We start from the raw sequence: 25,811 nt of genomic DNA, 5'->3' as shown, positions 1-25,811 counted from the left end.
AGTTGGACTATGGTTTAGAGGGTAAGTAACAAGCCATGTAGCAGAATGTAGATGAATGTGAGTGGGTTAATTTAAGTTATAAGAGCTAGTTAGAAACAAGCCAAAGCTAAGGTCAAGTTTTCATAACTAATTGGTCTCTGTCATTATTTGGGGACTGCTAGTCCGAAGAAAATTCGACAAAAAAGACCAACTACAGTTCTTGACTTCCAAACTCAGTCCCCTTATGGCTTCTAAACCTATATTCATTCACCATTCTAAATGTTCCTTGTAAGGAGCCGTCCGGTTATCGCTATTACAAGATGGCGCTGGCGGTCCTGCAGCTTGGAGGTAATCAAGTCCTTATTTGGTATTGCCGCGTGGGGCTGAGCGCCCTTTGCTTGCACATGCGCAATTGAGCCTTGTCCCTAGCCAATCTTGAGGCTTCGGGCATTCACCAATCAGGACAGTACTCGAGTCCCTTCAACCTATATAAGCAGATGCCGCTTGGCTTTCTCTCTCGCTTGCTTTCTCTCTCTCTTTCTCTCTCTCTCTCGCTCGCCTTTTCTCTCTCTCTTCTTGTTCTCTTTCACTTCTCGTTCTCTCTCGCTTCCTCTCTCTCTCACTTCCTGCGCTCCCTTCAACCAAGAGGCTCCAATAAAGTGTGATTTGAGAAGAATCCTCGACTTCGTGGTCGTTCTTCCTTGCTGGTCAAGGGGTGCACCACAGTTCCTCACTCATTTCAAACTCTTACCAAACAACCAATCCTCCATTTGTTTCATATGTGGAGTGTTTCTTTCCCTTAGCTCAGTCTCATCTCTGGCAACACCAAGACTCTGACCCTGTGACCTTGGGTCCTTTACCTACATCTTCTGTGATGTGCACGTCACAGAGCTTTGCTTTACTCGTTAATTACCAGCCTGCCTGCTCTCAGGCTTCACACTATGATTCTCATTTCTTTACTACCTGCTGCTCCCTATGCCTCTCAATCCAGACTTTGTATCTGAACTGTCTTCTCAAATTTTCGGTCCGGACAAATCCCAGGGCTTCACCTATATTTTTATGAAGCAACACTGAAATACATAATATCGTTCTTTTAAAAACCAAACTGTACACATTTTATATATAGACGAGGCTAGGGACCCAAGGAATAGTTTTAGAGAAAGTATGTGAAAATCTCATAAAAATATAATCTAATATTTTGGGTGGTAGGTCTACACTTCTTCTGGGATAGCACTTCAGTTTATAAATGATATTTCTACCACTCAAGCAATATCCTTGGGCTATAGCAGATTTTAGTTATGTTGACATATTTTAAAAGAATTTTTAGAACAATACGAATGAAAATATTTTAAAGCTAGGCCTGGTGGAGAAGACCAGCTGTACCAGTAACTTGGGAGTCTGAGACATGGTGACTGAAAGTAGAAGGACTGAAAGTTCAAGGCCAGTTTACATAACTTATAAGGGCTGGGGATGTAGCAGATACAAAATCTCATGTTCAATTCCCAGTACCACAAAAATAGAACATACATACCTTTCAAATTAATTCTAACTTGAATCCACAGTAAAAATCACCTAACTGATGCTGTATCCCTGTCTTTTTCTATCCCCAACATACCCTTTAGAGGGGGAAAAGGCAATATAAAAATAAGCAAGGTAAGTAGGAGTCAAAGATGCTGCTCTCAGTGAGACCCTATCAGCTCCAACACAGCATGGAAAGCACAACCAAGGAGGGCTCCATCTGCTGTATCCCACTGTGTCAAAGGTACAGTTTTTGTCACTTTTTAAAAAATATTTATTTATTTATTATGTATACAATATTTTTTCTGTGTGAATGCCTGCAAGCCAGAAGAGGGCACCAGACCTCATTACAGATGGTTGTGAGCCACCATGTGGTTGCCAGGAATTGAACTCAGGACCTTTGGAAGAGCAGGCAATGCTCTTAACCACTGAGCCATCTCTCCAGCCCAGCTTTTGTCACTTTTATACAGGCGTAAACTTCAGGGTTCTATTTCTTAACACTAATTTTATAAATCAACATTATTGGCATTGCGAGGTCTTCAAAATGTTGATGAAATCTACACTGTGTCCTTGCCAGGCTTCTATTACATAATGACTATTATTTAATTGCTTTCACCTGCTCTCCCCATCCTCAGTCAACTGTTTCTTGTTCTCTAAAAAGTCAAGGTCCAGTATTCTCTGCCTTCTTTTCTAGAACTCAATTAGCGTGGCCCAGCTAAGATTTGGCATTTAAATCCCACCTAGCACTGGCCTTAAACTAGGTCATGTCCTTTGTGCCAAGAAATTAGAAACTTCACAATGACAAGAAAAGTGGCATAATGGCACAGTCTTGCCACCAAGCTATTGAGAAAAATGTGCCTGCTTGTTATTCAAGACAGCAGATTCTGGTCATTACCCACTCAACAAAAGCTACACTGCCCTCCATAAAATACAGGAAATAAAGCCACAAAGCTGGTTTATGCTATACAACAGCTTTCAGTACATATGTATTATCATTAATTTTTTTCTTATGAATATGATGGGAAGTAAAGTTTCTCAAGAAACTTGCTAAGACACAGGGGTTCAACTAGTGTTAGGACAATTAAACTACAATCCAACAGTTCAGTGTCAAAGAGCTGACCCATCGACTGGTGGTGGTGGCACATGCTTTTAATCCCAGCACTTGGAAGGCAGAAGCAGATGCATCTCTGTGAGTTCGAGGCCAGCCTGGTCTACAGAGTGATTTCCAGGACAGCCAGGGCCGCACAGAAAAATTCTGTCTTGAACCCCCTCCCCCCCAAAAAAAAGAGCTGACCCATCATTGTTTGTGGTGCTGGGGATGACGGCCTTTGCGGGCTACTAACAATACTCCCAGACTAGCACTTCTTTTAGGTACTCAGGGAATGAGAACATTTACTATGTATAAAGTCAAAAAAGCATCCCATCCTCGGAAAACCAATCAAAACGTGATCCACTTTTCCAGACCAGAAGTTCTCAGAAGTATGTGTAAACTACATGAGACTTCTACTGATAAGAACATCAAAAGCCTAGAAAAGACCTGAAAATTCTGAAAGGGAGGGAAAGGCCTTGATGGTAAGTAATGGTTATGAGAGAAGAGGCAACCGGAGGAAGCCTGCTGCTCATATACGCAGACTGAGAACAAAACCCTTCTCTTGCCCTCCCAGTAAACTCCCTCACCACTTTCAGTCTTACGTGAGAACATCTGAACATGAGTCTGCTCACCTCTAACTTGGTTGTTTCACAACTCATTCTCAATAACTTAGCAAATAGGTTTTAGTCACTCGATAATGCTGTTAAACTTGCTCCTACCGTCATATAATCAACTTCCTCAGGGTGCTCAAATGCAATAAATTCTTCCAGATTCAGACCAGGGCCAGCATCCTGGTTAGCTTTTTCAAATCGCTTCTTATCCTTTAAATGAAGCTTTGGAAAAAAAGAAAAGAGTAAATTTAGGAATCTCAGTACGATATCGCTTTGAAAAACACTGAAAAATGCACACAATGTGAGATTTAAAGTACATTTTCATATATCATCTCATTTATCTTTATAATAGCCTTCTGAAAGTAGGTGGGGCTAATCACAAACATCCATATATGGCAACATAGAGACAGAGCACCACAGTCAGATGGATACAAACCTTGGCTGAAGAAAAACACGTATTAACTATGGCATTCAGGGCAAGCTGCTTAATGTCTTTGGTTTCTTCTTCTCTAAAATTGGTACAAAAATCTCTACAAAGAAACTTGGACAGCTGCTACTGTGTAACCCGAATAGTAATCCTGATGTGTACTGAGTACATTGTAAGTGTTAGCCAGGAGTGGTGGCACACACCTGGAATCTTAGCACTCCAGACACTGAGGCAGGAGGATTAGGACTCTGGGGTCGGCCTGCGCTAAAAAGTCAGACCCTATCTCCAAATAAACGAAAAAATAAACCCTGAATAATAAATTATTATATTGTTGACAGAGTAATTGAGACTACACAATTTAATGAAAGCCACAGACATTTAGACCTCATTAATTCAGCCCAGTAGTTTTGGAATACTTCCAAAACAACAAACTTAAAACAACCAATTATAATCTTGGTAGAGCCTTTTAAAACTGTTTCTGGTTCCTCTAAATGTTTTTTCAAAAATGTGTTAATATCACTTAAAAGGCTGAGGCAGGTGAATCTCTGTGAGTTTAAGGCCTGTCTATGAGATATAGACTGGCCTCAGCTACATAGAAAGACCCTGTTTTGGTTTTTTGTTGTTGTTGTTGTTGTTTTTAAAAAAAAACAAGAAACAAAACTGCTCAAACAAAAATATGCTTCAAAAAAATAATCCCTTATTTTGAGATACCACTCTTCTTACTACTGATGGAGGCATGCTCTTAGTAGGCTCCTCATTCTGGTAATTATGTATATCCAGAAATAAATAGTCCAAAGGTTTAATGGCGTCTCATCCTGGAGGCTAAAAAAACACTTTTTGTTTTCCTTTTAAAGTATGTTCAAATACAGAAATGATTCAGCAATTAGGACAGGGATGCCTTTGATATAATGTTCAAGGATAATTCTGTAACCAACAGCTATGAAAGCCGTTAGTATGATATTCCTAACACCACACACTTTCTATTTTTAATATTTTGGGGTATAGCCTTCTAAAAATTTACATATAGTAAACTTTATCATTTAAAAGATAATTACAAATGTTCTTAGCATTTTTTTTAGAATAGCTTACTCAGAAATTATTTTCTTAAACAGTAGGTGTTTCACCGACACCCAGAGGAAGGCTCACAGCTCCCTTAAAGAATTTGGTTTTTAAACATTTAGACTCTATAAGCCAGTGACATTCTCTCAATTATAGCAAGGGAAAAATGTTTCCAAATAGCTGCATTTATGTTTCATAACTTTAAATATTTTAGATCAAATAATTTATGTTTAATGTTCAGGTTTAACATGGGGAGAAGTAGAAAAACAAGAATTTGAGGTCCTGTGTACAGTCAACTAAGTCTTTTTGAATAAATCATTGTTCAAAATACCAAATGTTTTGATTTCCTTATGAAAGAACTCTTCAACCTGGGGGGGAAAAGTCCATGTTTTAGCAAAGTGAGCTAACTTTGGCTAGATTTGCCTATGGAAAGAAAGACTCTCTTTCACCAAGTGAAGGAGTGAGGACACAGGAAGGAGAGGAAAAGGAAAAGCATTTGGAGGAGTGTCATATTTCATGGCCATTTGCTTGCAATTGACTGTGCCAACTGCTGGACATACTTGTAATCCCAGCACTTGGGAGATTGAGGCAGAAGGATCACAAGTTTGAGGCTATACAACAAGCTATCTATTGAGGCTGGAAAGATGGCTCAGTGGTTAAAAGCACTGGCTGTTTTTCTAGAGAACAGAAATTTGAGTTCCAGTACCCACAGAACATCTCACAATCTTCTGTAAGTCCAGTTTCTGGGGAATTCAATACCCTCTTCTGGTCTCTGAGGACATCAGACATGCACATGGTACACAGACATACATGTAAGCAAAATACCCATGTGCATAAATAAAAATTAAAAAAACCTTTTGAGTCTCTTAAAAATGTCTCATATTAAAGAAGTGAACATAAGCATTTTGAATTGTAAATTAAGACAATTGATGGGGAATCTGTGTCAACCAATGATCTCTAAGAGGTGGGATCAGGTTTGGGTATGACCTTTTGGGTATCTGGAAAAATGCCCTGTGACTCAGGGTTTTCTTTCTCTCTCTCTCTCTCTCTCTCTCTCTCTCTCTCTCTCTCTCTCTCTCTCCCTCCCTCCCTCCCTCCCTCCCTCCCTCCTTCCCTCTCTCTCTCTCCCCCCACCCCGTGTGTGTGTGTGTGTATGTGTGGTTTTTGCACTACACAGTTTTTGCACTACACTTCCCATTCCTGTTTTGTGAGTTTGCCCCTTATAATAAAGAAAACTATAATTGGTCTATCTTGTAGTTAGTCTGGTATTTTTTGATCTGCATTAATTTTTAACAGTTGGCGCCCAACCAAATCTTGGGGCTCAGGTCCCCCACAGCTTCAGCCAGCTGCTGCCAGGCTCCACGTGGTGCATTTGCCGAGGCGGATATGAGTAGCCGCTAGCCTCAGTAGCATCTAGAAGTCGCTCTGGGTCCCCAGACACCTGTACCACTGGCAGACTGTGGCTGGCTTGTGGGTCCAGCTTTCCTCATGCACCAGAGAAGCTCAGGCAGGGTGCGGGCTTCCCCATGTGTCTCTGTTGGTGTTGCTGCCTTGATGTCCCTGTGCCGCTACTGACCAGTCAGGGACCTCTGTGGAGCACAGTCTATAATTTACACTAAATAACTGCTTTTAATTTGAGCATATTTTTCAGTAAAAACCAATTCAAAATATTCAAGCAGGCCACGCGGCTACAACTGTGACACCTACTGACAATTAAGGGTATTGCACCTATTCCAACTTGTTACAGGTAAGATTTATAGGGCTAAATTTATAATTTACAAGGTCAAGATGACAGATAATTTAACAATCCAAGAGGTCAACATCTTTTTTACTTATACCATAGATGGTATTATACAAGGTTTATGTGATTTGCCTCCTACATTCCCTATATTTAATTTCAGGGATTAGCTTTGTCCTTCATATTTTCGCCTTAAAAACATGGTTTGATAATAGGGCCAACTGAGGCACTTTTAGAATTGATACAAGTTCAAATTATATTTGTTATTTCTGTTTACAATATTTGAAAACCTACACAAAGTTATTTTGTCAGATTGTATGCATATATATTTCTACCCCTGTTTAAGTGTTTTGTATATTGATACAATTTTCAGGATATATTTTTATATTGCGTTATAAATTATTCCTACCTCTGGTCAAGATACTTATACATAGCTTACATTTTGAGGTCATTGTCCTCATTTACTGCACATCTGTTTATAGGTTATTTAATATTCTAATATGAAGTTTTGATTTTCTACTAGATTTCAATATAGAGATTTTATTTTGTTCAGATATCTGCTTTTTATGACTACTTTATTCTTGTCAATTTTTAATTTGTAACTTTGAAACTGACTAAGGCTTCATTTTTTATAATTTATTTTTTTGAGGCAGAGTCTCACTATGTAGACTAGGCTGGCCTGGAACTCATAAGTCTCTGCCTGCTTCTGTCCCATGAGTACTGGGATTAAAGGCATACACCACCATGCCCAGACTCTTTATATTTTGAATAATGTACACTCTCTCTGGGTTTATCTTACATTCTACACCAATTTTGGGGAGGTTATAAATCATCAAATCCTAAAAAAAAAGTATGATTAGAACATCAAAAAGATAGTCATATTCTCGTCAAATAATAGCCAATAGGATTCCTACCAGCAAGTGTTAATTTGAGGCTATATCATTTCCATTAGGATAAAAAGATCCATCTAACTTATTTTTTAAAAAGAAAAAAAACTTCTAGTTATATATACTTTTATGTGTGTGCTTATGGGAGTTATGTGTACCACATTAGTATTGGAATTCTCAGAGGCCAGAAGAGGCCAACCAATCACCTGGAACTGGAGTTACAAAGCTATGGAGATGCTGGGGCCTCCAAGTCAGGTCCTCTGAAAAAGCAGTAAATGCTCTTAACTTCTGAGTCATCTCTCCAGCCCCTTAGTTCACTCTTAAAAAATAGCCTTACAGCAACATGTAATGGGTACTTGATGGGAGTACAGCATTTGAACAAGACACCTTTTAAAAGGACTATTTGTATTTCTGTAAATGGGCAATATATCTATTCAAAATTAAAACTTTAATGTCAATGCCATCATGTCTTATATAAAATTCCTTCCCCAGAATACAGAAACACATACTTCCGTGTGTTCATGTATGCAGGTGCTTGTGCACAGGGATACATATTTTTTAGTGGGACAGTAATTCTTTGGAGTGGTACAAAGAATGTTAGGAAGGAGTGAAAATAGGAAACAGGCAGGAAATTACAACCTAACTAGTAGTTTTAAAATATCGTATATGAAGTCTCTGTTATTCCCTGGCAGGAAGGTCACAGCAGCATATCATGGCTTTTAGAAAAGTCCCAGAACTCTAACAGTGCTTAAGAGAACCCCTATTAATCTCATCGCCATTTGTTTTCTCTTCCGTACTCTCCAGGAGAAAAGACCGACCTGCATTTCCCTTCCACTGCTAGAAACAAAGACTCAAAGAAGGAAAAGGGAAACAAAAAGTCTATCTTTCTCCTACAAATGAAATTCTAACATATAGCTGATGTAGTTAACAAATGCCTAAACACTTTTATTAAATATAAACTTCTGAGAATTGTACAGGTTTCTTCTGTTTATGTAACAGGTCTTTTTTCCCATTAAATTAAGAAAAGTTATGTGTATGGGTGTTTTATTTGCATGTATGTCTGTGTTCCACATGCATGCCTGATACCCACAGAGGCCAGAAGAGGGCATCAGATCCCTGGGACTACAGTTGTGGGTGCTGGGAATTGAACCTGGGTACTCTGGAAAAGCAACAAATGATCTTAACAACTATGCCATTTCTCAACTCTTCATTACATTTTGAAACATTATTTATTTTGGAAGGTGGTGGTGGTGGTATTATAGCACATTATGTGATGGTCAGAGAACAACTTGTGACAGTCAGTTCTCTTCATCCACCATGTGGGTCTTCGAGAGAAAACTCAGGTCCTGAGTCTTGGCAGCAAGCACCATTATCCATTGAGCCATCTTGCTGGTCCCAAACAGTCACACCTCTAACTTGAGATCTTCTTGATGCCACCTCCCAAGTACTGCTTCTTTTATAATATTCTTTCAACTGGAAACTAACTACTCATCATTTCAACTGCCACTATATATTGTTTTCCCATACTATTATTATCCTCAATGGGGATTATCCCATTTTTAGAGATGAGGAAATTGAGGTAAGGGAGGTTTAGCAACTGTCAAGTGGTAGAGCTGGATGTGAAACCTGGCAGACTGGCTTGGAGGATGAAACCCTTAACCTGAACACTGGTGACATCTGGACAGGTCCAGCCCTTAAGCCAGGGAGTGGTGGTGCCCTCCTTTAGTGCAGGCACTCAGAGGCAGGTGGATCTCTGTGAGTCTGAGGGAGAGTGGTCTACATGGAGAGTTCTGGGTCAGCCAGAGCTACACAGTAAGACACTGTTTCAAAACAAAACAAAAGCAAAAACAAAAACAAAAAAATAAACAAAAAGAGAATAGTCAGTAGCAAAAAAATAAGAAGCTGGAGTCAGTGGTAGCCTATATCGTTCACATGGCAAGTGCAATACTAAAATAAATATTACATATAACAATAAATGATGACCATTAGAGGTACATAATCAAATAAAGCAGAAAGGCTCAAATGATTTCTAATCACCTTAACCTTTTTGAGACATATCATTTACAACAAAGTATTTGTTTTTATTTTTATTCTTTTCTACATTCAAAAAATTTTTAAATGCTTTTGGAATTTTAATTTCTCAAGCACATAGTCATTTATATTGATATACTTTTGGTTTAACACACTCCCTTGAAGTCTTAAAAAGTTCTTAATAAAAATTGTTCTTCTCATTTCTGCTTAAGCTATTTATTTGCTTTAAAAAATTAAAATTCAACTACAGAGAAACCTGTCTTGAAAAACAAAAACGAAATAAAATAAAAAAAAATTAAAACTCAGCTGGCTATGGTGGCGTATACCTTTATCCCAGCACTCAGGAGGCAGAAGCAGGTGGATCTCTACGAGTTCCAGGACAGCCAAAAGTACACACAGAGAAACCCTGGCTCAAAAAACAAAACAAAAAATAAAATAAAATAAATTAAAACTCAACACTCAACAGACTGCGAAACCACTGGACCTTCAGAACTGAGTTATTATAAATAGGCAGCACTATGGAAAACTATACTGCAGTACCTTCAGAAAACTAAAAACAGAGCTACTCCAACAATCTCATTTCTGGGAACATACCCAAGACAATCAAAAGCAAGATCTAAAAGAGATATTTGTATACCACATTCATTACAGGAGCCAACTGAAAAAAAAAAGGACATGAAGTTGGGAAGAGATCAGATAAGGTGGGTACTAGAGGAAATCAGAGAGAGGTAACGAAAGGTGAACGTGATTAAAATACATTATATAAATATATGAATGTATGAAAATTCCAAAGAATCAAAAAAAAAAAAGAATTCAAGAAGACAAAATATGGCTCTCTCTCTCACACACACTAGAATATTTGGTCTTTTTTGTTTGTTTTTGTAGACACGGTTTTCCTGTGTATCCCTGGCTGTCCTAGAACTCGCTTTGTAGATAGACCAAGTTGCCTTCAAACTCAGAGATCCGACTGCCTCTGCCTCCTGAGTGCTGGGATTAAAGGTACCACCACTGCCAGGTAGATATTTGGTCTTTTTTAGACTATACCCCTTCTAGGTAGAACATTTTGGCATATGTTAAGACATAGATAAACTTTGAGGACATTATGTTAAGTGAAATAAGGCAGTCATAAACAAGACAAACACGATTCTCTTTCCATGAAGGACCGGGGACAGGCAAATTCATGATTGAATGGTGGGAGCAGGAACAGGAGTTACTGTTTAATGGGCACAGTGGGTACACAGAATTCAGTTTTGCAAAATGAAGAGTTTGACCAACTGGTCGAACAAGAGGAATATAATCAACACTACTGAAAACCCTATAAAGGTTGAAATGGGCATGAGATATAGCTCACAGTGGAACATTTGTTTAGATGCACACAGCCCTGGGTTGAATCTCCAATACCATTTTTAAAAATGTAAAAAAGGGAAATGTAAGGGGAGATGGCTCAGCGGGTAAGGGGCTTGCCATGAGAGTGTGAGCACCTGGGTTCAGGTCCACGTAAAGCAGGACATGACGGTCTGCAATTGCTGCAGCTCTACAGCACAATGAAGGTGGGGACAATGTAATTAAGAAGCTTAGGAGTCAGCCATCCTGGAACATGCAGCGGTATACAAGAGACCCTGTCTCAAACGAAGGGCAAGGTGAAGACTGACACCCAAGGGTGTTCTCTAATTTTCAAGTGTCACAACAAAAATAAATAAGATAATGGAAAATAATATATTTTGCTACAATTACATTTCTTTTTCATATAACTTTTAAAGGATAGGGATACACAATAAAATATGTAACTATGATATAAAGCTAATGGTTAAATTATTTTAAAGATAAAATACTGAGATTCATCTTAGCACCGCTGCAATGCACGTAAGGAGCAGCTCTGGGAATGCAAACAGACGGGTGAAGAGGAAACGGATGCAGGGATACTTTCGCTTAGAGTTAGGAGGTGTGCACTTGGCTACAAGGAAACCATCAAAGCAACCACTGAAGTGCAACTGGGGGCTGCCCAGTGAACAAGGCAACTGTCTAGGATGGCGGGCCTGTTTGTACTCACTCAGACAGTACAGAGACAGGGTGTGACAAAAGGATCAGCTTGGACCCACCTGCCTAAAGGACTCCTCTTCCGTGTCATCCAGAGCAGTGTTCTCGTCAAAGTCAATCACACGGTCGTACATTTGGATGTTGTATTCGTCCCATGTCACAGTCCCGTCACTGTTCTTATCATACTCCACAAACTGCTGTTTGGCTTCTTGCATAGCATAATGCTTGAAAGACATCTGAATCCACTGACTGAGTTCGCCTGTAAGAATTTCCGAGCACACAGAATGTTCAATCTGAGTGACGATTTCTTAACTTTTTTTTGAAAAAGTAACTTCCATGTTTGCAAAACCTGAAAACTGGCCTAACAGTACGATAAAAATGAGGAGGTGGGGAGAGCTGTGCATATGTCTCTTAAGCACAGGTATTTGAAATGCTACATACCTTACTATGTATTAGATAAAAAAGTTTTATTATTTATAAAAGATTTAAGCTTTCCTTTAACTTATAAGTTGAACAAAAACATGTACAAATATATATATTTACTGTGTGCTCCTTTTTTTTTTTTTTAAAGGACAAGGTCTTACTATGTAGCCAGATTGGCCTAGAACTCACTACATGGACCAGGCCGGCCTCTAACTCCGAGATCCCCTGGCTCTGCCTTCCGAGTGTTAGGACTGGATACAGTTGGGTGCCATCACACCTCAATCAAGGTATGTTAGTAAACATGGATTAAATTGTGAACAGGTATTCAAGTTCTGCCCCAAAGCAGAGAAATGCTGGTATGGTATAGTTCCTTTAAATATCACAGCCATGTGGAAGAAATTTTAACAAAGTAGCAAGGTTATTTTCTGCCTTTCTTGCATAACTGCCTGTCTTCTCTTGGTACCTGAAGGAATGGGGTAAGTTCTTACATTCCAAATGCCCATTTTCAGATGAATGTTTAAGAATGTCTTCATAGAGGCAGTTATCACACTGCATCACAGAAAACAGGTAAGGAGCAAACGACGGACACTTGCGAGCAGAGACTGAGCACACAGCACCGGGTTTAAAGACTGGTGCTTCTCTGCTGGTATCTCAGGTACAGAGACATGCAAAGGCGATTCCTACCTCCCACCCCAAAACCCTAATCATTTTTATGCAACCACACACTGAACAAACTTACAATCATCATTATTTCAGTTAATGAAACTGAGGTTCAGAAAGACCAAGGTTTCATAGCTAAAAGTCTAGATTCTAACCTACGTTTGGCTTCAGAGCTTGAACTGTGGTGTTTTGTTACCATTTAAGAACATCTACTTTTTTTCTAAAAAAAAAAGAAAAAAAGATGTGGGTCTCTCTCCTTGTTGCCCAAGCTGGCCTTAACTCCCTGGTTTAAGCTTGCCTCAGGGCCTTTGGGCCTAGCTTCAGAGACTCCCAGCCCTGGCCATTAAATCAGCGAAGTTCTCTTCAGGGTCCTCAAGTGGCTTGTGTGTTTCTGTAAGCACCACAAGTCTTTCTCTACTCTAAAAGATTTAGTGGAGCACAGAACAGAATGTGACAGAGACCAGCACTGCGGGCTCACAGCTCAGCCTGGCCCTAGGAGGGAGCTGACCTTTCAAGTTTTTGTTTTCTCACCTGTAAAATGAAGACCCAGACTATTTAAATACATCTAGATTCCAAAAAGTACTACCTTCCAGATCAACTCCATTTGTCCACTCTAGTGTAACTAAAGACAGACCTAACCCATCAGTTATCAGGGGCTTTCATCATTTAGTTTAATGGGAACAAACCTGAGGGCACCAATGTGACTTTAGTGAGGGCACACACTGTAATTCCCTCTCTGGCAACTTCATTATCTGGATGCTGAACAACATTTAAGTGAGAGCCGCCGCAGACAGTATGCTGTCACAATAACAAATTTCTGAGCCTTCAAAGGATCAACCTAGAATACTGACAGGACTCACTTAAATCAAATGTGGGGTACTGCCAGCAATTTATTCAGAACATTCTTTCAATCATCTGTGTGTTCCATTTCTGCCTAACAGCCTACCTAAAAGCACTCTAGTGTTGTTGTTTTGAATTGAGGACATTAAAAACTGAACTAAGACTAAGATAGTTACTAAGATAGATACCCCTGGGCTTACCATTTATTTGAAAATAAGGTTTTCCTCTTTGTACCTCAGTAATAAATTGATTCTAAGGCCCCATCAGCACCAACATTTTTTATATTGCAATAAATATAATTCAATGCAATAGAATGTTTTCTATTTGCTTATTGTTATAATAAACTAATAAAAGCAGATTCTTAAAATTCTACATACCAAAGGAGTACTACTGTATCATGTGATGTCTTAAGAAGGGTCTGAGCAAATGTCTCTAGAATGGATCAGACTAAGGGCAATGGGAAAAGTGATGTGAGACAGAGGGTGTCTCAAGGTATGACTTGCAAACTTATCCTATTATAGGCAGTGATGTTTGCGTACCATTGGAGAAAGCACTGATTTTATTCGGCAGCCTAACTTCCAGGTATAAGACCTATTCTCCATATCACAGTACTTTTAGCTTAGCTTGTTGGAACACCAGCAATCTATAGTCAACAGACAACACTGTTCTTAAATGTACACTAATCTCCTACAAAGGGCTTTCTCCATTGTTGGCGGTGCAAGACAGTCCTTACTTTCAGTGAGAAACCCATCTGAGTCCGAGTCGATTTTCTTTATGATCGACTGCAGTCGTCTCTGCTGCTCTTCGTGGCCAAGTTTAACATACTCATCGACGTCTTCCTTTGGGGAGGGAAATCACACACAGGAGAATCAAGTACAACGATCAGTGGGGGTACAATAGTGGAGGGAAATAGGGCTACCACATGCCTCATTGGCCCCAAAGGTTTCAGGATGTCCCACACTTTCTCTTCAATACGTCCCCCCTACCACCTTAAGCGATCCTGTCCCCTTAGTTCCAGTAATAGGAAGGACTTAGCCCTGGAGCTGCAACAGTTCCACCAGCTTTACAGGCCTCAGGGGCCCCTAGAGCGCAAGCGGCACTCCGCCCGGCCCCCATTGTCAGGCCGCCCCAGCCAAGGCCTCGCCTGTCCGCCCAGCTTTGTCACTGGACAAAGCCCGTGGCGGTGCGGAACCCTGCCTGGCTTCCTCACCTGGACGCCCAGCAGCGCCTCACGGTCGTAGTCAGCCCGGTGCTCGCCCTGCGGGTAATGCAGCTCCTCCGCCTTGCCGGCGCCGGCCACCGCGGCATAGAGCAGCAGCAGCCCCAGCGCCGCGGGCCTTGGGCCCAGCCGCATCGCGCCCGCCCGGCGAGGACGCGGAAAACCGCGAGGAACGAGGCAGGAGGAGCCCGGGCTTAGCAGCCCTGCTTCGCGGGCGTCCACAGAGGGGCGGCGCTGCCTGTGGGGGGCGGGGGACGGCGGCGGAGGCGGCAGCAGAGGCGGCGGCCGGGCTTCCACACTCCCGGCCCGAAGTCTGGCGACCACTGCGTTGCGGAGGCCCGCCAGGCCCAATCTTATATGGCCGTGGGGGCGGGGGCGGGCCCGAAGCGCCGTGCCTGTCGCTGATTGGGCCATGCTGCCCTGAAGGCGGGCCTTGATCAGAGCCTCCCACTGGAGCCAGCGGGCGAGCCAGCTGCGGGGGCCTCAAGACCCCCCCCCCCCGCGGGCCCCTTCACCTTTTCCGCCATACCCTTGGGAATAAACCCCGATTCCTTAGCACTAGCCTTTTCCTTTCAGTCTTGTTCCTGGCGGGAAACTCTCTGGCCACCCTGCGCATCTCTCCTGGCTTCCATCTGTGAAAGAGCCTGCAGATTTTGGTGAAAAACAATACAGTATTGTAACTCGAAAAAAATTCTTTGCCCGGCGAACAGACCAGCAGTATCCATTTCCCAGGCTTCAGTGTGTCTTATTTAATTTCGCCACAGCAGGAAGTACAGTATCAGGAATTGCAGCCAGATGTTTGCATCTGATGCTTAATTTATATTATTTGGGCCTTTAAGAACCGTTTGCACTTTTATAAAATATTTTTTTCTTTTCTTTTTAAAAAGAGACTTTTAAATAGTTGTGAAGAGCGAATTAAATCGTGTAAAGGTTTTAGAACAGTAACTGGTACATTCTGTGAAGGATTCGATAAATGTATGCTTTCATCACCCATGGGGAAGAAAAATACAAAGAGTTGTACAGAAAAAATAGCTCACACACAGACACACACACACACACACACACACACACACAGAGAGAGAGAGAGAGAGAGAGAGAGAGAGAGAGAGAGAGAGAGAGAGAGAGAGTTTGGAGGGGGTTGTATTTCCCTTCTCACAGGCTCTGAATCAGGAGCAGGAATCCAGTGAGCATGAATTACAAAAGTTTCTTGGGTCAGATTGGAATCTAAAGTTTGGTCAGAGACCATTCTAATGTTTCAGAGCCAAGATAATTGCCAGTAGAATAGCATTTTAAATATCGGAATGTAAAAAGGACAAACTTCAGAGTCAACTTCATTAAAGGAATAAAACTTTCATTACTGTGTTGTCATATTACGCTTTATTTCAGTCCTGGGTTTTGAGGTATTCTGTGAAAAATTAAATAATTCCATTTCATAAAAGGAACTCGGTTTTGAGTGGATTATTCTCAAGTAAAAGGTAAATTCCAACAGTTTCTGATGTAATTCAGTCACAATGGATTGGATACAAAGTATCAGAGATTCTTTTAAACTCCAGGACTCCCAGAGGAAGATGCGGAGGCAAACGGGAGTGGGGTGGGGGGCGGGGGAGACGGATGGACGAAAGCTAATGAGATAAAATCAGCTATGAAATATCAGCACAAACCAACAATGAAAGCTCTGGGACTTGTTTTCCTTTAGCTATTTTCTTTCTTACGAACTACTTCTCCCCCTCAAATGTAGGAAAGAGTCTAACTTAACTCAGAAGACCATGTTTTGAGATCTTTGGGCACTAAATGGCTCTGCACATGGTTCAAGAGTGTATTTATTTCCAAAACCTGTGCAGAATTCTATGGCTGTGTGCATCATTTCCAGATGGAAACTCTCAGGCCTTGCTTTCATTGGAATTTCAAAGGATCCTGAAGGATTCCTAGGCCACTCTTCACCTCTTAGACCCATGTTTTGGAGGAGTAATTGAAAACAGACTATAGTAAAAATGTACATTCGAGAGAAGTCAAACCAGTCTTTTCTCATTTGCATATATTTAGTTCACTTTAGAGAAAAATATTTTTCAGATAAGTAGCCTGTGAAAGAACATGAAAACACAGAAATCAGCTTTCAATTTTCTTTTATTTACATTTTTATTAGGACATATTTATATTCTATAAAGTACACAAATGTTAAGGATGCAACTCAATGATTTTTTTTTTTGAGATAGTAAGCCAAGCTGCACTTTGAACTCATGGCAATTCTCCTGTCTCTGTCTTTCAAGTGCTGGGATCTGGGATGTGAATCATCATGCCTAGCAATTCAATAATTTTTTTGAGGTGTGTGAAATCTGCCCAGCACTCTAAGTCTTCCTCTTCCCCAAACACCTACATCCAGAGAAGCAGGCACCTACCTGCCTGTAGTCTCAGCTAACTGAGTCTGCAGAAGGAGTTCAAGACCAGCCTGGGCAACACAGAGAAGTCTCATTTAGCAAGAGAGTAGAACGGGATGGAGTATGTACAGTTCTGGCTCGTTTCATCATGGATACATGGTCTCTGTTCTTGAACTTCATGCAGATGTCATCATACAACATTTAAAGTATTTTGCCTTGCTAGCAAGCAGTATGATGCCATAGAAAGATCTTAGACGAAAGAGGACAATGAATCTGAAAGAGAGCAGGGAGGGGTTTGGTTAGAGGGAAGGGAAAGGAGAAATGTAATTATATTATAATCTCAAAAATAAAAATAAGTAGATAAATGTCACAGACAACTTTGGAACCAAACCCAAACATTCATTCTCTATCTCTCCCACTATTTAACCTTGAATAAACGACATTACTTAAAAACCCATCCGATGCATGTACCATGCTTTGTGAAGAATGCATTTACTCGTCTTCCTAAGGCATTTGCCTTAGGAAGGTCCAACCTTTTGTCTTTTTTCTTCTAGAACATTTCTATCTCCCAGACCCCATGCCTGGTTCCCAAAGGAGATGCTCAACTTCCTGGAATGCAAAGCTGTTGCTCTCCTACGTGTCTTTTTCTATTTTGTGTTGAATGTGTTTTTCTGCTATGGCATTTAGCAGTTTATAGTGATTGTCAACATGACTACAAAGCTGTGGAAAAGCTTTGCTAATAAGAGAAATTTCGTAAGTTTCTGTGAATGAGCGAGTTCAGTTGGGATTGTTTTAGAAATATATACTATATATATATATATTGTTTTAGAAATATACACTATAGGTTAGGCAAACAATTTGGAAAAGGAACTTGTGGATTTCTTAGTTTTAGAGTTTGATAAGCTCTGTTTTACAAGAAACTGGTTTTTGAAACAAAGCAGCATGCACCTGACATGTGTGGCATGTATTCTTATGTTTACAAGCCTTTCCACCCTGAATGAAAGAGGTTTGGCACAATAAACAACTTAAGTAGAAAAGCCAACAAACCCAATGGGTTTACAACTCTATACAGATGGAATACACAAAGAACAAAGGAACCGGGGCAGGCTAGCGAATGGGCAAACAACTTAGTCTGAATGATCACGCAATTAGGAGGATTTTGTTGGCTGTTTAGTCTTTTGTTAGTCTTTGGAGGGGAGCTGTGAGAATTCCAGGGTTATGGGGGAGTCATAGAGGGTGGCAGGAGATGCCTAAGTGTAGGAGTATTCAATACTCAGTGAACAGTTCCATGTCTAAGGAGTATCCAAGAGGTATAAATTCTCATAAAATCACAATAGCCCACTAGAAGTGCTTCAAAGAAATTCAAAGTGATCTCTTTGCAGTAAAGGTTTCCCCAAGATTAAACTTATTATCTGTCCCAATAATCAAATGTAATGATAGCTGCCTCCCCTATTTCCGCAGTTCACGTTTATGGCCCTCTGTCACTTTCACTGGCCCACCTCTGGCCCGAATGCCAGTTCCAGTCATCAGATACTAGACAGAGGATCTTCCCTGACTTGTGCCCTGTATTTGTAGGGTGTCCACACCTCCCAGAAGACCTAATATTATTAATCATGCTCCTCACACACTCAAAAATAGCTCAGAAGGCATAGTATATGGAAGGAGATTGAGTGTGTGCTTTTCTTCACTGAGCCTCACCCTCAAGCTGCCCAGCTCTCTCCCTAGGCTCCTCCCTAAGACTTGTGCTTTAGTAAAACCCCAGAATCCCTTTCTCACAGCTTTAGCAGGAAAAATTAAGAACATGAAGAAGGAGGTGAAACTTGGCTAAAGATGGCAATAAGAGAACAAGGAAAAAGAGAAGCACAATGCTGCTTAAGCAAGAGACTGTATTCTCACAAGTAATTACTACTAACACTTGATGTATAACTGACCTGAGTTTTCAGTGTGTGTGCGTGTGTGCATGCATGAGTGTGTACGTGTTCCATTAGTAATGCTGTAGCAAAATACCTAAGACAGGAGTAATTTTTACGTTTTATAAAGGACAGAAATTTATTTCTCATAGTTCTGGAGGAAGAGTTGTCCAAGATTAAGGTGTCAGCAGATTTAGTATCCAGGACTGTTTGCTGCCTCTAGAATGGCATCTTGCTATTCCATTCCTGAGAGCCAGGCATCCTATGTCCTCATAGGTACACAATAGGATTCAAAAGGGCAGAACCTCGTGACTCAATACCTCCTAAAGACCCCACCCTAACATTCTGTTGCTTTGGAGATCAAGTTTCAACATGACTGTGGAAAGGGGGAGGGACATTTAAGCCGTTTCAGACAGATATGCCTCATATAAAATTAAATTACAGAGGAAGAAGCTAGTATCAACACTGGAGCTGAAAGAAGCAGGAGAACATAAACTGGAATGACCTGAGAGGCCAAGAAACACTCCCAAAATTCTCAGTAAATGTCTATTTTTCTTTTTAAAATATTTTTTATTTATTCTTGAGAATTTCATGCATGTAGATTATGTATTTTGATCATAATCACCCCCTCTTGTTGACCCCCTTCCTGCTCCCCGTGGACCCTCTCTTTCTCCTAACATAGTTCTTCTGCTTTCATGTCTTTTTCCCTTCTAAACAACCCAATTAAGGCTGCCTGAATGTGCATGTGTGGAGGCCTTGTTTAGGATCTTGAGCAATTTACCCATACAAGGCATCTTCCACTTCTGAAGACAAAATGACTCCCAACCCCCAACAGTCATTAACTGCCAATATAGCTTCTCAGCTAAAGGTGGGGGTTCACGTGCCTCTCCCCATCCATGCTGGAAAGTTGACTCCCATCCCCCAATAGTCACTAACCACTAGTCACTAACCACCTATGCAGCTCCTCAGCTATGGGTGGGGCTTACGTGCCTCTCCCCTATCCATGCTGGAAAGCATCCAGGTGTCATCCCAGGAGTTTCTCTGTACGTCACTTTTACCTAATGTGTTTTTCCTCATCTCTACCTCCCTGCTGTGACTTTTCAGTTCTGATCACAAATCCCACCTCAACCATCTCTATCTGGTCATTGTTTCGTTTTGTTTCAGAGCACTGGGGATTGAATGAAGGGCCTGGATATGCTAGGTGAGCACTCTATCAGTGGACTATGTCTCCAATCCTTTTGTTGTTTTGTTTTGTTTTCTGAGGCAGTCTTGCTAAACTGACTACCTGTAGTTGAGCTAGGTTTTGGTCTTTCGTGTCTGGATCCATCTGACCTCCGGGAGGGAATAAGTCCTCTGTTTGAGAATTGCATAGACCAAGGTAGACTGCTCCAAAATATGACTTCTGGTCTCTGTTCAGTGTTTACTCACCGAGTGAGAGCTCTCTCACCTGCCCTGACTAATGCTCTCTGCCAATGAAAATTCTCAATCAAACCAAATCAAAACAACTAATGCATGGGTCACTGGGATCCTTATAAAGTTATAGTAGCTAAAACAGTGTTGCATGAATATCAGACAGTGTACAGAAACAAACCCACTTACACATAGCCTCTTGATTCATAACAGAGTTGGCAATAGCAAGCAGTGAGATAAAGATTACCTTCCAATAAGCATTGCTCAATGAATAATATAACCATATAAAAAATAACTTTGACCACCATCACACACACATCCATTCTAGGTGAGTTTCTGATCTAAATGTTACAATTACAGTAATAAAACATACTGAAGTTAACATAGGGAAAACATCTTTATGGCTTTGGGCAGGCAAAAATAAATGCAGAAAAGTTGATAACCATTTAGAAAAGATTTTACAAATTTGATTTTAGCATTAAGAATGTTTGCACAAAAATAGATAATTCAGATAGCCAAAGAGAAGACAGTTATAACATATATAATTGGCAAGAGAATCAGTTGGAACATATGTATTTAACTTCTATAAGTCACTGAGAGAAAATTGACAATACATCTCTGAAAAATTGTACAAGGCTTTCTTTTAGGCCTCCCAAATCATGACATGAAGACTTAATATTAGTTAGGAAAGTTTGGTCTTAGCTTATGTTTATCTCACTGGTTCTTATAACTTAAATGAACCTGTTTCTCTTCATCTACATTTTGCCTTGGGACTTTTTACCTTTCTTTCCTTCTGGATGTCCTATTCCCTGTTTGTTCTGTACTTGGCTAGCTGGCAACAGACTGGCCCTGGATGTCTCTTTCTTTTTCTTCCTCATTCTCTCCTCTCTTCTTCTTCTCATTCCTAGTTCCCCCTCCTGTTTATTCTCTTTGCCAGTCAGCTTCATCTATCTCTCTCCTGATTATCTGCTCACTTCTTAGATTTTTATTAGACCAGTCAGGTGCCTTAGGCAGGCAAGGTGAAACAATCGCAAGTTATCTTTACATAATTAAACGAATGTAACACATCTTTACATTATTAACAGAGGTATCAGAAACAAATGTAGCACACCTTCATACAGGTAAAATACTATTCTGCAGCATAAACACATGTAACACATCTTTGCCTAGTTAAAGTAATATTCCACAACAAAAAAGGTTTAAGAACTCTAATAGACATACGAAAAATTAGTCTCTGGTCAAAAGAAAATGAAAATTAAAGGTGCAATAAGATATTGCTACATGTTCACAGGAGGCAGTCTAAATTTTAAGAGACAGAAATATCAAATGGATCAGCATGAGCAGAGCTTTCCAGGTCAACGAAAAGAGTAGGAGAGATTAGTGTCACCCTCAAGAAGCTGAAAGACACAAGAGTCATTGTTCTCATGATCTAAATCCTCAGATTGCTATTCTAGGCTCTACTGAAGGCCAGTGGAGCTACAGTGCTGAAGAATGTGTAGAATTGGCATAAGAATAAGCATAAAAGATTAATGGACCAGAATCGAGAGTCTAGAAACAAACCCATCTTCTGTGGTCAACTGAACTTTTAAAAAATTTACCTTTGCCAGGCAGTGGTGGCACACACCTTTAATCCCAGCACTCAGGAGGCAGAGGCAGGTGGATCTCTGTGAGTTCGAGGCCAGCCTGGTCTACAGAGCTAGTTCCAGGACAGGCTCCAAAGCTACAGAGAAACCCTGTCTCGAATAAAAGAACAACAACAACAAAATTACCTTTATTTCATGCATGTATGCATGTGTGTGTTTGTGGTACATGTATGAATATAAACACATGTCCAGAGGTCAGTGTTGAGTGTCTTCCACCATCATTCTGCCTTCTTTTTGAGACACTTGCCTGTTACTGCACTTGCAGCTCCAAGGTTTAGTTAAACTAGCTGACCAGCCAGCCCAAGATCCTCTTGATTCATAGCTGGGATACAGACACACGGATGTTTATGCGGGTCATGTGATTCCAAACTCAGGCTTTCACGGTTGCTTGATAAGTAACACAGCCTAGCAACTGAGTTTTTAAGAGAACCATTTTATTTTATTTTGTGATTATGTGTGTGTGTGTCCATGTGCCTGTGCGCTCAAGGAGACTAGACGAAGACGTTGAATTCCCTGGAGTTGGGGTTACAGATAGTAATGAGTTGCCCATTGTATTATAATTATTTAAAAAATTATAATAGAGAAACAGTTTGTAGAGATAGCTCAGCAGTTAAAAGCACTGGCTGGTGCCACATCTACATCTCTGTTGTGGTGAGGGAATGAAGATAGACAGACAGAAAGTTGGGGTTAGGTGTTTTGGGCTTTCAGGTGGAGAAGCATCAGCAACCTGGAGCTCAGTGTGTTCATTGGGTAGAGTTGAAGAGAGAAGCAGAGTCATTGCACACAGCTGAACGCACAGTTGGATGCAGGAGGCAAGTTCCACTGATCTCAGTGTCTCTGTAGGGGAGCAGTCTTCAGGTCAGAAACATCGAGAGGAAGAAAGCTACGGTGGACATTTTCTGCTCACAACGTCTGCACTTGCACTCAGCGTCAAGGAGATTGGTCCCACTTCTCTGAGCTAGAGGGTTTGGGGTTCTTGATAAGGCCACACCCACATCAACAGCAAACTTCACTCACCCAGAGTTGTTGTTGCTGTTGTTTCACTTCCTACAGTCTGCTCTTCCAGACCTGGGTTCAATTCCCAGTACCCACAAAGTGGTTCATACTGTCTGCAACTCCACTTCTAGAGAATCTGATGCCTTGGTCTAGCCTCTGTGGGCACCAGGCATGCAAGCAGTGTACATACATATATTCAGGTGAAACACCCATACACATAAAATAAAAATAAAAATGAGTTGTTTAATATAGGCTCTGGCAACAGAACTCAGGTCCTCTGGAAGATCAGCAAATGCTTTTAACCACCGAAACATCTCTCCAGCCCTTGACAATTTGGCAATGCTAAGATTATTCAATGGGAAAGGATTGTACTGGGATAACAAGGAGCCAGTCTACTCCCCAAATGAACTTGGATACCTCACTCATACCATATATATAAATTAATTAAAAATGGATCAAAGGTATAAGAGCCAAGCCTATAAAACTCTGAAAAGAAAATGCAGGCAAAAACAAAACAAAACAAATAAACAAAACCAAAACCCAAAAAACAAACAAACAAACAAAAAACCTTTGTGACCTTGAGTTAGGCAGTAATTTCTTATATATGACATCAAAACTAGAAAACTGAAGGAAATAAGTAGGCAATTTGAATTTCATCAAAATCTAAAACTTTTATGTACTAAAGAACGCTGTCTATAAAGTAAAAACAAAGAACAACAAAAACCCGACAACCTCCTCAAACTATACAAACCATGCATTTGATGAGAGAGTAATATTTGATATTATATATATATGTATATATATATATATATATATATGGGCATGGTATATATATGAAACTTCTACAACTCAACAACACCACCAAAAACTCAACACAAGTAAAAGTTGACTCAATTAGAGATTTCTACAAAGAACAATATAGTAAGTGAATTAGAGCAATCAGAAGTCTTATAAATGCTGACAAAAGAAGAGCAAAAATCAGTGTCATCTAGAAATTAAAAGACACATGGGCGATTGTCAGAATATATCCTCTTGACTTACAATTCCAACTCCATCTAAAGTCCAGTGGACTCATAATGATCAAAACAATGTGCGGCAGGTACAGGAATAACTACCGAGAAGAACAAATGGCCAATGGGCACAAAAAGGATGCTCATAATCACTACAGATAAGAGTATGCAATACAAAAGTACAATGAGCTATCAGTACACATTCAGTAGGGTGGCTCTCATAAAAAAATGGAGAATGAAAACTGTGGGTAAATAGACTGTCGAGGACCGGCCTCAACGAAAATACTTCTTACCAGGGTAGGGGCATGGAAATCGAAGAAATATATGTAAAGAATATGAAGACGCATAAAAATAATAAGACACAGAAAACATAGAAAGTATCGGCAGAGTGAAATCCTGAAATTCACCCGTGTTTATTTTTTGACAGCTTTTATACCCAACGTAACCGGGGTTGGGGTGGGGGAGAAGGTAACAAAAGACTTCATTAATATGATACAAAAGGATAACTCACACAGTCAATGACTTTATGACTCTGAGACATTAACTGTGTAGTGAAGGTGCTCCAGGTCACCCATTCTGAAGACAGCCCTTCCCTCGGTGACCTCATAGTTACTAAAGAAGGAGTAGAAGTACATTTGCATTTCCTGACCACCTGTCAGAATGGCATGGCCTATCTTAATTTCAAAAGAACTAAGCAATCACCTCCTGAGTTAGGACATGCAACTACACTTGTCAAATCTCCAAACTCTCTGACCATCAGCCAAGGTGGAAATGGGCCTGCATTTTTCAGCCTCCACAACAGACAAATTGGAACTGCTTGTATTGCTAGTGAGAATCTCAAGTGGTGTAAACAGTGTCGAAGTGGAAAGCTTTCGTGGTTCCTTAAAACCTATAGGTTTATCATATAACCCAGTAATTCCACTTTAGGCATATACATAAAAGAACTTAAAACAAGGATCAAATCATATACTTGTACACCAGTGTTTATAAAAGTCTAAGTCACAATAGTCAAAAGGTAGAAGCAACCCCAACACTTACCAACAGATGGGTAGGTAAACAAACTGGTGCATGCATACAAAGGAATATTATTTAGCCTTAAAAAGAAATAAAATTCTGATATTTGTTATAGCATGGATGAGCCATGAAGATACTATACTAACTGATATAAGCCATTATATGGTTCCACTTATACAAAGTATTTAGGAAAGCCAAATTCATAAAGATAGGAAGTAAGATAAAATGGAGTCGGGCGAGGGAAAAGGAAATCATTGCTTAGGTGGCACTTCTTTGTTTAATTGGCACTGCATCTCAATTTGGAATAATGAAGAGGTTTTAGAAGTTGGTTCTAGTAGCATGCCACACAGCCATGAGACCACGCTTAGTGTCACTAAACTATGCACACAAGATAGTTAAAATTCTGTTATGTATCTTTTAGCACAACAAAGAAAATAAATTTAAACATTAATTTTAAAATGGTAATGGCTAGCGGTGGAGAGATGGCTTAGTGTTTAGGAACACTTGTGTTCTTGCAGAGGACTTGGGTTCCATTCCCAGAGCACTCATAGAGGCTTGTAACTTAACTCCAGTTCCCAGGGATCAATGCTTCCTCTGGCCTCTGTGAGCACAGGCAAGTATGCATTGATTAGATACATTCAAGCGAAACACCCACACGCACAAAATAAAGATAAATAAATTTTTTTAAAAAAATTAGTAAAGACAAATAAGAACAAGTGTTTTGTGGGTTAAAAAAAAAAGTGCCCTTTGTCACCGAGCCTGAAGACCTGCGTTGGACCCCTGGGACCCACATGTAGAGGAGGAGAACTTACTCCTGCAATTTGTCCCCTGACCTCCACAAGCACATTGCGACAGGCACACGCTCCCTCCAATACAAAAATAAATCAAATATGAAAATAGTGGGTATTATGGTATGCAAACTAAATCTCACACT

General features: G+C 40.3%; 1 protein-coding gene across 2 annotated transcripts in view; it reads right to left on the bottom strand.

Annotated features, from left to right (window-relative positions):
- Positions 1 to 14,843, bottom strand: part of Rcn2 (reticulocalbin 2) — a 32,072-nt gene extending 17,229 nt beyond the window's left edge. For both annotated transcript variants that reach the window (XM_085689720.2, XM_085689721.2), the window contains exons 1-4: positions 14,511 to 14,843; positions 14,034 to 14,139; positions 11,440 to 11,636; positions 3,307 to 3,420 (exon numbers count right to left, since the gene is read on the bottom strand). In XM_085689720.2, the coding sequence (XP_085545846.1) occupies positions 3,307 to 3,420; positions 11,440 to 11,636; positions 14,034 to 14,139; positions 14,511 to 14,654 (561 nt within the window). In that variant the 5' untranslated portion in view covers positions 14,655 to 14,843. The remainder of the gene's footprint in view (positions 1 to 3,306; positions 3,421 to 11,439; positions 11,637 to 14,033; positions 14,140 to 14,510) is intronic.
- Positions 14,844 to 25,811: the final 10,968 nt, after the last annotated feature.

This window comes from Myodes glareolus, chromosome 4, assembly GCF_982192425.1.
Source record: "Myodes glareolus chromosome 4, mMyoGla1.1, whole genome shotgun sequence".
Taxonomy (NCBI): Eukaryota; Metazoa; Chordata; class Mammalia; order Rodentia; family Cricetidae; genus Myodes; species Myodes glareolus.
Note: the sequence above shows the minus strand (reverse complement) of the source record. Positions and strands in the feature narration are given on the sequence as shown.